The 13,501-nt window shown below is 40.2% G+C and overlaps 1 protein-coding gene across 5 annotated transcripts in view; it reads right to left on the minus strand.

The window, feature by feature from the left end:
* Nucleotides 1-4,432: 4,432 nt before the first annotated feature.
* STON1 (stonin 1) overlaps nucleotides 4,433-13,501 on the minus strand; it is a 43,604-nt gene continuing 34,535 nt past the window's right edge. For 4 of the 5 annotated variants that reach the window (XM_014447434.2, XM_006083366.3, XM_023746937.1 and 1 more), the window contains 2 exons: nucleotides 9,611-9,813; nucleotides 4,433-7,440 (listed from right to left, as the gene is read on the minus strand). In XM_014447434.2, the coding sequence (XP_014302920.1) occupies nucleotides 7,366-7,440; nucleotides 9,611-9,813 (278 nt within the window). In that variant the 3' untranslated portion in view covers nucleotides 4,433-7,365. The remainder of the gene's footprint in view (nucleotides 7,441-9,610; nucleotides 9,814-13,501) is intronic. The other variant, XM_023746940.1, reaches the window with a different exon arrangement.

A 13,501-nucleotide genomic window follows, 5' to 3' on the forward strand; every position in this document is an offset into this window, starting at 1 on the left:
TAGGCTGAAGCTTTTTAGAGACCACATTGACCTTGATTCATGCAACTGAAGCTCAGAAGTCAAACAGGATGGATTCATTATAATCGTTTATAACTCTTTTAAAGTAAGCAGATTTTAAGTTTATTAACTCTCATTAGAAAAAGTATGTTTGAAATCTGTTGGGAAGAAAGGCACTCTTTTTCTGTTCCTAGCTAGCACTTAGAAATGTTTACAGATAAGCATGGTATTTAAATCTTTGGGATGTGTAAAATTGTATTCAACAGCGTTTTTAGACAAAGCATTAAGAATACTTTTAAATGTTTGTCTAGTTCATTAATTTTGAGTATACTCCACTGGACTTACAATGCTTTGAGATGCTTTACAAAATGCCCCGAAGATCTTGTATTAATCATAATACAAGCACCACCGAATTCAAATGTAGTTTCTAACGCTGAGGAGCAGCAGCTTGCGTGTGAGCGCCCTCTTCTGTTTCCAGAATATACCGCAAAATGCCTTACACGAAATTCACAATTCTGGGTAGTACAAAATGGGCTTTTCAGGAAAACTCCAACACACACAATCGTTCTTGAAATAAGTTATCCTCCTACCTGTGGCTTAGAAGGCTGTTTTGGAGCAGATGCAGAAGGGGAAGATGAGGGAAAAGTTGCAATCCCATAAGCCAAATGGCGATTTGCATTTCTTCACCAGGAAGTCTCATAGAAATGAACTTCATTCAACCTTTTAAAACACACTTTGGGTGGTGAGCATGCAATAGAGTATACATGTTGTATTATAAATCCCTTGAAATTTATATACTGTTTCTAGCCAATGTTATCGCAATAATTTTTTTAAATGGGGAAACTAATCTGTTTTCCTTTTCCTTACAGGTGAAGATGACTTTAAAGACAATATTACCTAAAACTTTTTAAAAAAATTTAAATTCTTTATTGGTTAAAGTATTACATATGTACCTAAAACTTTTATGCTATTGTTTTGTAATTCAACTATTTGCTTTCTGACCAGCAATTTGGCCTTGCTTTAGAAATTAACTTACAGTCAAATTCGTATTTAGATGCCAGTTCCAAGTAGGAACTTTTAAATACAATTGTAACAAGAAAAATATTTTATTTCATAGACACTGGGAAAATGTACAGGTAACTAGGTTGCGCCCCATGAAATTGCCATCAAGATGGATAAACTTTGTAAGATTCAATCCAATGCACCCAGCCCTGTGCTTTAGGACCCTGGGTAAGGGCATACAGGGTCCCTGGAGTAGATAGAGTAGCTCCAGAGACTGGGGAGGGGCTGGAAGAGAGCAAAATCTCATGGAATCATTGTGTGTGTACACCAAGCATGTCAAACTCGTGGCTGGCGGGCTGATGCAGCCCATTGGCCACCAGTTTGACATGCTTGGTGTACACAAAGGGGGTGAAGTGGAGACAAAATAGGAAAGAATTGATGGATGAGAATTTGAGGGATTTTGTTACCAATATGACCAGTTTTAGGTCACTTAATCCTTTGTTGTTCCTAAGGAATTAGAGCCAAGCCCTGTAGCTAAAACAGTGCTTAATGATCTGGCCTGTATGAAGTTTTATTTCCTGTAGCAGTTTTGAAATTTAACTTTAATATCGAAATGGAAGTTAAATTTCAACACATGGCAGTGAGGGGAGTTTGCCAATCTAAAACATGCCTTTGAAGGGGGGGGGTGGTAATTGATTATTTTAAGATGATTATTTTTAAGAAACTATTTTAAGCTGGTTGTTTTTAAGAAAAGACTAGGGAATAACCTTTGGCCTTCCCCCTGCCTAAAATTATTTAAATAGAGGATCTGCTCCAAGATGGGAGCTATCATCATAAATCACTGTAGTTTGATATGAACTGAATGTGATGGACAGGGAGGAACCCAGCAAAGGCCATCTGGTCAAAGTCCTCTGGCCACTGTTAAAGATGACCCACCAAACATATTTACCAAACATTTGCTTTTCATCTCCATGTGAATTGCCTCCTCCCCTTTGGAGTTCCAAACCAGGACCTCCCCTGTTCTTTATCCTTGGCTCAAACCCTAACTGCCCCAATTGTCCTTGGTTCCAGATTCTTATGGAACCCGCCCCCCCCCCCCCCGCCCCAACCCTGGGAGGGACTTTTTGCAATAAACTTGGCTGTTTTCTCTTGTTGATTAGAAGAACTTTAAAAGGGTAGGGAAAAAAATGTATTCTCCCTCTCCCCTCACAGCACCTTTCTCATAAAAAGGGTGGGTAGAGAGGTTGTTAGGTTGATTTATTTTAGAGCTGATTTATCTTCATATCTTTTACAGCCTCTCCCCTCAATCTTATCTGAAATATATTCTATACAATTATATAAAAATAGCTTTCAAAAAATAGTTTTAAATGCCCATTATATCCATAATACTAGTTGCCAAGATTTGAAAATTCTTTAGAATTATCCTGTGGACAAAGTTTGTCCTGTTGTCAGGAAAAATTGCCAAAGGTTTTGAATAGTAGCTCAATTGTCCAGGTTATCAACACCTTTCATTGTCTTTGCATTATTTTACAAGTCTGTATATTTTAGAAAACTGATAATACATATAATACAAGTCCATAAAAATGCAAATTAATTGTGGGCCAGTAGGGGAAATTGATTATCTAATCTAATAAAAGAGAAACATGCAAATTGACCACACCTCCGCTATGCCCCAAGCCACACCCACCAGCCAATAAAAGCGACTATATGCAAATTAACCCAACCAAGATGGCGGCCGGCGGCCAGCAGCCACGGAGCTGGAGCAAGGAGGAGGCTTTGCCCTGGCAATGGAGGAAGCCAAGCTTCCCACCTGCCCTGGCCAGCTGTAGCCTCCGCTCAAGGTAACAAAGTTTCAATTATAGAAGATAAATAAATCCCAGATACCTGCTTCCAGCCAGCCTCCACTGGGAGCTTGGGTGGCTGGGGGCCGTGGCCAGCCTGCAAACAGCCATCAGCCCCTCACCCAGGATGGCCACACCCTCATGGGGTGAGGGTCCCCGCTGGGGGGCTTGGCCAGCCTGCAAACAGCCATCAGCCTCTCACACAGGCTGGCCAGGCACCCCAGCAGGGACCCCCACCCTGAAGGGGGTGTGGCAAGTCTGAAAACAGCCATCAGCCCCTCACCCAGGCTGGCCAGGCACCCCAGCGGGGCCCCCCACCCTGATCTGGGACACCCTTCAGGGCAAATCAGCTGGCCCCCACCCATGCACCAGGCCTCTATCCTATATAATAAAAAGATAATATGCAAATTGACCCTAACAGCAGAACGACTGGGAGTGACTGGTCACTATGACACACACTGACACCAGGGGGCAGACGCTCAATGCAGGAGCTGCCCCCTGGTGGTCAGTGCACTCCCACAGGGGGAGCTCTGCTCAGCCACAAGTCAGGCTGATGGCTGCCCGCACAGCGGTGGTGGTGGGAGCCTCTCCCGCCTCCTCAGCAGCGCTAAGGTTGTCCGACTGCAGGTTAGGCCTGCTCCCCGCTGGCAAGTGGACATCCCCCGAAGGCTTCCGGGCTGCCAGAGGGATGTCTAACTGCCAGCTTAGGCCCAATCCCCCAGGGAGCGGGCCTAAGCCAGCAGGTGGTCATCCCCTGAGGGGTCCCAGACTGCAAGAGGGCACAGGCCGGGCTGAGGGACCCCCCCCTCCGAGTGCACAAATTTTTGCACTCTAGTCTATATATATAAAAGCCTAAGCGACCGTTATGACCGGTCGACCGAACAACCACCGGGGGCAGACGCTCAACACAGGAGCAGCCCCCTGGTGATCAGTGCGCTCCCACAGCCAACCTCCTGCAACCAGCCAACCTCCCATGGTCCCTCCTCCTGGCCAGCCGGCCAACCTCCCGCAGTCCTTCCCCCTGGTCGGCTGGCCCCAATCGCCCCAATAGGCCCTGATCAGGATTGGGCAAGATGGCCCCAATCAGCCCCGATTACCGGCCAGGCCAAGGAACCCCACCCATGCATGAAGTCGTGCACCAGGCCTCTAGTTGATTATATTACTGCATTGTGGATAAATTCATTTTACATCTATTTGTAAATTCATTTCAGAATTCCTTATTTCATGTACATCTCTGCTTTTGAATTTTCCTTGGAACAAGTTGCAACATCTTAAGCCCCCCCTCTATATACATACCCAATTAGTTAACAAGTTAAGTAAAACCATGGGCATATACTCACATTATTTCTTTAGGAGAGTAATGATTATATCCTCTTTTAAAAGTCATCCTTTAACATCCCAAATGATAGTTTGGTGGTGTTATTTTTCCAGGATGTGCCAAGATGCCATGTTCACTGACTCCTTAATAGTAAAGCAGTATACATTCACCTGACAGAGTCAATTGTTTAAGTTTATTAAAATTGATTTCACACCTTTAAAAAAAATAGCCCCAGACCTTGCAAAAGAAGATATAAGTCCACCACACAGCAAGAATCATTTGAAATACATCTTTAATTTTGAAAAACCAATATGCAATCTACCAAATACTTTGTTACACGATTATTAAGGCTCAATCTATTTTATATTTGTGTTGCTATGTCATAAAGTAATATTTTAAGTACGATATAATACTTAATCATTATTAAGGAAGGCTTTCTAACTGAATTTACAAGAAAAGGGCTGTATCATAAGCACAGCTTCAGAATGAAGGTAAATAACCCTTAGAACTGTCTAATATATAAATCAGGTTAAAAAAAAAAAAACCACACAAAACAAATCCAATCTTTATGTGCTGAAAAGTATTTTTTCGTACCTTTTTAAATGAATAAACTATTTCTATTCCCATAGAAAGAGAAAATGTCTTTAAATTCTGATCTGTACAATTGATCAAGTAACCATCAAGCCATGAATTCACTTCCACAGTTAATATGATCCTTTGACTGGGAAGGCAACCAGACCTGAACAATTAGAGCAGGACAACTAGTCAGAACCTGGTCAAGTCCTGGGAAGCCTGACATGTGTAATCAAATGACTGACCCCTAACCAGTCAAACTCAGAAAGGGTTGCTCTAAAGTACATAAACTAAAATGCTAGAAAGGAGCAGTTCCTCCTTCACTCTCTTCCATCCTTGCCAACCTTAAAAGCAAGGGGTTTCAGTATTATAGTTGTCTTTCAGATCATCATTTACTTTCTAGCAAAGGAGATTCTACTTCTTAATTTGTAAGTCTAAATGGACCCTATCTAATTTTTCACTTATGGCACTGTGGTCACATCTTACCTTCTGTCATTTCTGAGGTCAAAAGAATTGTATTAAAAAGCCTCTCCTTCCTCCACAGAATGTTAATTTAACGCTAAGTAATGAATATTTAAGAATCCTAATAGATGTGCAAATGAACAATTATGCCATAGCACCCCGCTGTTAATGCCATCAACCTTTGCATTGCAGCGGAAACTCAATTTGGGCTTTAGTCAGCGGTTTGTTACTAGGTTTCCAACACTGATCTTGAGATGCTCCTGAAGGCTGATGGCTGGTAAGTAAGTGACCCCAGCAGTGAGGTAGTCACAGACCGGGCAACCTGTGAAGCACGAGGGGCGATTAATTGAACCCTTTGCTGAAATTATTCCGAGGTGTAAATATTCATTAAGTCCAACTGAATCAGACTCTGAGTTCTTCATGGGCAGGATGCCATTAAACAGATTTGAAAGGAATGGCAGTAATTAACCCAGCGAACTTTGCTGGCACCTGGAGCAGCAACACCCCCAGCCACCTTCGTATTTGGGTTGAGCAGATTGAAGTCTCTCCAGAGTGTGCCGCGCCAGAGGATGGGGAAAGATGGTGGAATTTTTCTTAATGACGCACACACAGATTTGCCCTTCCATACATCAACAGTGAGTCTCAAGCATATGATATTATGAGCAATGCATCAAGTGGGGTTAAAAAGAGCAATAACACTTCATTTTAACAGTCAACTTCTGCCTTCCTTGCTGTTATAGCAAAATAATGAAAAACAATAAAATCTGCTGATTGATACAAACCATCATACATGTTCGTTTTAATCTGGTTTTGGAACAGATTACAATGAATGTGACACAATATTAAATAAAACATAAGACATAAACTCTGAGCCGACCAATAAATGTTGTTTGGAAGAACATTATTATATCAGTTTTTACTCAAAACAAATCTAGTAAATAGAGAAAAATATCTCCTAATCATATTGTAGATCCAACATAAATTGAAGGTGTGTTAATACCAAATGGAGGACTTTGTTTTTCAGACTAAAAAAATACCTAGAATATAGATTTCATGAATTTTAAAATTTGACCTTTCCCTGTAAATATTGAAAGGAAGTTATAAACAGAATTATAACTGCTAATGCTATTGGCTTTTCATTAGAAACCAAACATTTAGCTGACCGAAGAACAGAAATGTCAAAAATCTAGGGAAAATAATCTAGTGTTTTTCATTTTGCTCTAAATTTAGTAGAACTAGCATAAAATAATCATGAGCTAGACTTCTACTCAAGAGAGACTTATGTTAATCACAAATAATACTTTATCAAAATACATTCTTAGAGTCTGTACTTTTGGGAAAGAATATTCATGAAGTTTAAAAATTCATCTTTAATGCACATAAATATTTTAACTGGTGTCCAATACTGGGATTCCATTTTAAAAGAAATCTCTCCAAGCAAAAGGCAATAGGTCTTAGTGACTGGTACTAAAATATGTATAGCAACAGAAATAGCTTCTTTGCAGCCAACACCAGAATACAAATATATTTTGAAAACAATAATACCAGGGGGGGAGACAGGTACCAAATACACAGCCAATGATTACTTGCCATGTGGTAAGAGGACAGGAAGATAAATAATTCAAAACCACAGACACTTTCCACATCTCCATTTTAGCTTGTGGTTTCAGCATCAATCTATACCGACCCACATTTCAGAGATGAGCAAGAGGGAAAATTAAGTATTTTGGTTTATGTTTTTTTTTTTATTGCCTCACCCTCCAGTACAGGTGCTAACATAGCAAGAAGAAATAGGGACTGGAGGAAAATAAATATGACAGCTGGGTAATCCAAAGCACAAAACAATCAGCCACTGAGTAATCAAAAATCAAAACCCCTTTAGCCAAACTGGCTGTTGGGTCACACATTGAATAACAGCGCCTTTGAGTTTCAATAGGAAGCAGAAACATCACGCAAATTATAGACACATTTAAATCAAACCCCTGGAGCACAAATATATCAAAAAGCATAAAATACAGATTGTTCAGTTTCAGGTCTAAACTTCTCCAAACACAGCCAGCCACTGGAGCTGTCCTAAGCCCTCTATTCAGAAGTCATTTCCACCAGACAGTAGCAGAACTGTGTGTGATTTCTATTTGAAAAGTGGGTTGTCATCATTAACTCCTGCTACTCCTACTGAGTGATGCAATCACCAGCTTTATCTGGGTCTTCCCCGTCGATTTTAATCCACTTCTTTTCTATTTCAACCTGTTATGCAAAAGCAAAAACACGAGCAGCATTAACAAATGCAACACAGCACTAGCACCTGTTCAGTACCATTTCATACATGAGGCATGCTCTGCAGCCACAACACCCTTTGGACACAGACACAGCCCTTCCACCCCCTCACGCTCCTTCCGTAGTGAGGCACTCTCCTCTTCTTTAGGGCAACAGAGGTCCCCCTCCCCCCACCCCAATCCTTCCCTCTAGGGTCAAATCTTAAAAAGAACTAAAACTCTCCTCTCTTCTAAGTCAAACATCGTTTTTATAAAAATACTCAGAATATATATTGATAACACAGACCTCTAGCTAGGCATGTGATCAATTATATCCTCATATCATAGATCCAGGCTTTGGCCCACCTGAGATAACACAGACCACCCTCGATAAGGAAGCCCCCATCAATCTCTATCCTATTACCCCATTTGATTCTCTTCCTAGAATCTGTCACTATTTGACATTACATTATTTATTTGTTTACTAATTGTTTTTTGTTCCCCACTAGAAGGTAAGCTGCATGAGGACAGGCAGTATCTCATTCACTCTTGTATCCCCAGCATCTAGAGCAGCACCTGGCACTTAGAAATTGCTCAATAAATACTTATTAAATGTAAGATTACATTTTGAAACCAACTGCCACCCAGTGCAGATCAATTAGTAAATGCTGTTAAACTAGAGACTCTGTTGCATAATTTTGAGCTGTTCTTCGGCACTATGTGAAACTGGCGTACCCCGTGAATAGAAAACTAGGTATAGAGGAAGTCTCTGTGTGCGCTTGACCCACATTTCAGTCACACATAACACTTATAGACCTAGTGTTACAGGTCAGGTTCCCCAAGATGCAAACTCTGAGATGGAGAATGGTGTGCAGAAGGTCTACTAGGGGGTTGACACCTGGTGGGGGAGGGAAAGGGGGGAGAAGGAAGGAAGCAGAACAGGAAGGAGGAGAAGCTGGGCTGCAAGGAGGTCACAGTAAAGGCTTCAGGGGGTGCCCAGGGGAAGCCGAAGCTAGGATGGCCCTGTGGAGTTACCCAAGCTGAGGCAAAGGGTCTTCACACCCCTGCATCCACCAGTCGCTGAACCTGGAGCTCTCTTCAGCCAGGGCAATTCCAGCTGCTAGGGGAACAAGGGCGTAGGTCCCCTCGGGGCTGCACAGGACAGGTGGCCCAAAATAAAGAAAACTCCTGACAGACTCCTGTGTTATCAAACCACCAGTTGGTGTTTATGAGTCGAAAATCAGAATGACATTAATCATAGCTGAGACTCAAGCAACATAGATTTCAAAATGATATGAGAAAATATAAAATGCTACTCATGTGCAAGATCAAAGAAAAATAAATTCTAAACAGAACCACCTGTTTGTTATTTGCTGTTTACGTTTTTGTTTTGTTTTTTTACTTTGGAAATATTTTCTAATTAAATGATATATTTGTAAACAAAATCGGTGACGCATCACCATTTCAAGATACTATGGGAAATATATGGCAGAGTTTATGTCTAAATCTACTAACTTTGAAGACGAGAAGAAAAGCCAGTTTAGAAACAGGTGCAAATGTATGCCACTCTTTAATTCATCTGGCCTAAGGATGCAGAAGCGCTGATGGTGAACATTTTAAATTGTTGTATTAGAGTAACTTCGCATTTCCCAAGGGGTGCTTCACAGAATACCATTTCAGAAGATATTGACATACATTTTACATGCACATGCCCATACAGACTGGATTTCGTAATCAATAAGTTGGAGGAAAAGGTTAACAAGGACTTCTCAGAGCCTTCATTTAATATTAAAGTATGGCATTCCTAAGCTTTTTTTTTTTTTCCTGGATACATGTTCCACAGAACACATATTGGAAAATGCTATTCTAACATGATTTTTGTTATAAATATGCTTCTGAAATGTGAATTCATTTTTAATGTCCTGTTCTCCATTGAGAGCTGATTAAGTATGTAACCCTGTGTGCTCAGGCTCCTAACATTCTCTAGAACTGAGAAGGGACAAACTAGGCTCACGGTGACCATCAAGTTTGCATAGTTCACACACACACACACACACACACACACACACACACACCCATACATGGTCACGTAAGAGGGCAAAGCAAATATCTAAAACCAATCATGTCACAGCTCTAGAAGCCCCAAGGGGTTTGGGATGTACCTGGATGTTGTAGCAAGCTCGCTGATGAACGTGTTTCTGTGGCTGCACATCGCTCTCCACCCCCAGAGACCTGACCTCTGTCCTTGAGGCACAGGTGTCGAGCATCCCAAACTGAACAGTAGCAAATGGATACCAATCAGAGGGAATTTCTTGGTCTGATCCAAGTTCTAGTTTGTATGACAAACAATGGGGATGATCAGGACCTTGAGAAAAAAATCAAATTGTCAGTCAAAGTATTTCAATGGCCATTGAACATTTCTCTTGAATGTAAGAGGCACTCATCCCTCTCTTTAATAAGCAATTCCATTAGCACTATGGCAGCGTGAATTCTATTTGAGCAAAATACCATCAAAATTTACAATTCTGCACTAACTAGGGGGAAATCTTCAATTTTTAAATACTAGCTTTAAAATAAATACAACTTTATTATTGTATACGTGTATATATGAACTCCTAAAAATGTTTTCAGTTGAAGTATGTTAAGTTTCTTTAATTAAAAGATAGTATCTTTTACTTAATATGTGTAGGATTTATAAAAAGTACTGAGGTAAATAACATGACTTTCTACAATGTATGTAGGATTTGTAAAAAAAAAAACAACAAAAAAAACAACAAAACTTGCTTAAGTAGACTAAATGAGCTCTTATAATAATTCTTAATTTATTCATTTTCTTACTATTCTTATTGATAGTTAATGCAAAGATAAGCTATCTAAATTAGGTCACATTATAAAATAATTCTGATTTTTTTAAGTTAAACTTAATGAAATATTTTAGGCCAAAAATTCCTTTTTCAGTAGAACAGATTATATTTTAATACATTAATTTCCACTCACCCTTCTTAAAGCTTTGATGAAAACAGACATGCAGTGTAGAGATGGGCATATTGGCTTTGACTGTTTCAATCTAATATTTGTTTTCACTTAATTCAATGTGTCATTTATTGAGCATCTACTCTATGCCAGGCCAGGCTTTGTGCCAGACCTAGGGATATCAGATAAATGCAAAAATTTAAGTGTAGTCATATAATGTTTGTGAGTGTGTGAGTGTGTGTGACAGAGAGAGAGAGAGAGAGAGAGAGAGAGAGAGATAATGGAGTAAAAAATACTTCCATTGTAATCACTGTAGTAACAGTGATTCTGTTGCATTTTCCACAGCATCTACATATCCAATGCAGCTATCTGACCTTAAATAAATGTATGAGGTGACAGTAATTTCAAAGCCAGATTAAATTACTGTAGCACTGACATAGCTTCCGAAATAACATTTCCATCAGAATATAGCTTTAGGCACAAAAACAAGAGTTTAAAGGATTTCACTTAATTCTTAAAAGATAAATTGCCTTTCATCCCTTACAATCTGTTTCTTGTAGAGAGACTAATAGAATTCTAAGGCTGTAAAAGGCCTTGAGAAGTCATCAATCCATTAACCACCAGGGGCTCATTAGGCACCCCCACCACTTACATGCAGGGTAGGACCACAGTGGCCTCTGAGGTGCTCTAAGCTACCCCCCCCCCACCCCATCACTGCAGGCAGGTGATAACTTTATTCACACACACACACCCAGGGGAGAGTCCACCATCCATTACCGTTTGTTTCTAGTCTTCTGCCTGAAGTGCAGACACAGTAAGTTCATTTAAACTTAACTCAGGAACTCTAATGTCCATTATGACACACAGTGGTGAAGATCAGGTTGCCCAAAGTCCAGTTCCAGCTCTGCTACTTAATAGCTGTGTAATCCTTGGCAAATTACTTGATCTCTCTGAGCCTCAGTTTCCCCATATGAAAACGGGGGTGATAGTGCTGATAATAATAACATACCTTACACGATTGTTATGAGGATTAAACAAAACAATCAGCAAACCTAGACACTAAAACCATGGTATACTATAGTGGTATAGATACAAGTGGGGGATATATTCTGGTATGATTACTTTGCAAAGTACTATTCGATTATAAATACAATATTATTTAATTACTATAATTTTGCTAAGGAAGTGACTGTGAATTCTACATTTTTAGAGCTGAAAATTATATTGGAGATTATCTAATTAGATATTCACATTTTAAAGGGAAAAAAATTTTTTGGAATCTCCTGCAATCAAAATTACCAAAGTTGAAGACCTAGTACTCCAAAAAATGTTAGAAACAAAACCTTTCTGCTTGTTTGTCTTAAAAACTGGTAAAAGGTAAAGGAGAGCAATTGTTCCTTTAAGATTTCTGGCATATTTTCTTTGGCTTTTAAAAACTCTAAATACTCTACAATGTTTAATAACATACTCCTCCTTTAGACTTTGGTCTCCATGAGGAGAGGTATCATGTCTGTCCCTAGGACAATGTCTGGCACGTTTTTGGGTCAATGGATATTTGATAAATTTACAAAAAAAAAAAAGAAAGAAAGAAAGGAAAATCATGTTATTTATCTCAGTACTGACCAGCAGGGGGCACTCTCGGGCTTTGGAAATTGCTATTCTCTCACCAGAACTTTCTCAGCAAAGGGAATGCAAATTACAGTTATCTTCTTAGGTCCAGTAGATATCTGGTCCTTCTTAAACCAAAACATTTCACATCTGAAACAGAACTGTTGCAAGTTGGAAGATATGAATGGCAAGAGAATGATACAAGTGGAGGAGGAGAAAAGCAACCAATGTGCTGGTGACAGAGAGCAAAGAGAAAAAGTAAAGGCAAATTGGGAAGGTAGAGATAGATATGTTTGTTAATTGACCCTCCATCATTTCCACTCTCCTAATTCTTTGCCATCATCTGCACCTCCTTTGGCTAATTAATGTTCTCATCTTTTCCTCTTCTTCCTTTCTCTCCCCACCCACCTCTGTTTCTCAACCCTCCACTCCTCCCACCGACCTCCCAATCCCCCACCAAAGCCTGTCCTCAGGAAAGGCTCCTCTGTTCCTTTGCTGTCATTCACATCTTTGTCTGAATAAACTATCTGAGCTACCTGTCCAAGGCCAACTTCTGTTGTAAAATGAAAGACCTGCCCACTGTTAAAAGAAATATTAAGCATTGGCATGCTAGAAGACACATTTAAAGGGCCAGTAGCCCATCCCACCTCCCTTGAAATCACATGTAAGTGAAAATGAAGTCAATCCTGATCTCAAAATTCCACAGGAGGAAAGGCATAATTTTTTTAAATTAGTACCTAGTAGAGTAGTTCTTATATTCTCTTTCATTTTCCATTTTAAAATATTTTTTTCTAACAGTGTAGATTTTTCAGAAACTAGCTTGGAAAAGGTAATGTTTTAAAGACTTTAAAAATCTGCTGTTCTCTAAACACCCAATTGCTTTAAAAATCATATAGAAAAGTGGAGATGTACTCTAAGACTCTGTTATTCTACGTGTTGTCCGTGGGCAACAGCATTGGTATCACCTGAGAACAGTTATCAGCCCCACATGTTGAATCACAATCTACATTTGAACAAGGCGATTCATGTACACACAAAAGCTTGAGAAGCACTGCCTTAGACAAAAATTTCCTCTCCACCCCAACCTTTTTCTATACTTCTCTCCTCCAGAGGCAAGTGGCCAGGCACCCTCTCACTCTTTGCGTTTCCTCCCCCATCCCCACCATGGTGAAGCCACAAGACTGGACCACAGGATGCCACCCACTTCAGAGCCACCTCCTGCCCACCTTCTACCTGACACACTCCATTTGCCTTTTCCCCAGGCCTCCTCTTTGCACACAGAGCTGATCTGAACAAAGCAGCTTTGATCCTAAAGGATTTGTTCAGTAAATTATCACTGGAATGCTTGTAAAATGCGTTCTGTGTGGGCCTGGTGCTATGAAAGTCTTCAAAAAGAATTCCCGAAGGCCAAGATCAAGTCCAGCCACCTCTCTGGGAAAACCCACTCTTGTAATTGTTCTTTGTGAGCTCAA

This window comes from Myotis lucifugus, unplaced genomic scaffold (genome assembly GCF_000147115.1).
Source record: "Myotis lucifugus unplaced genomic scaffold, Myoluc2.0 scaffold_6, whole genome shotgun sequence".
NCBI classification, from domain to species: Eukaryota; Metazoa; Chordata; class Mammalia; order Chiroptera; family Vespertilionidae; genus Myotis; species Myotis lucifugus.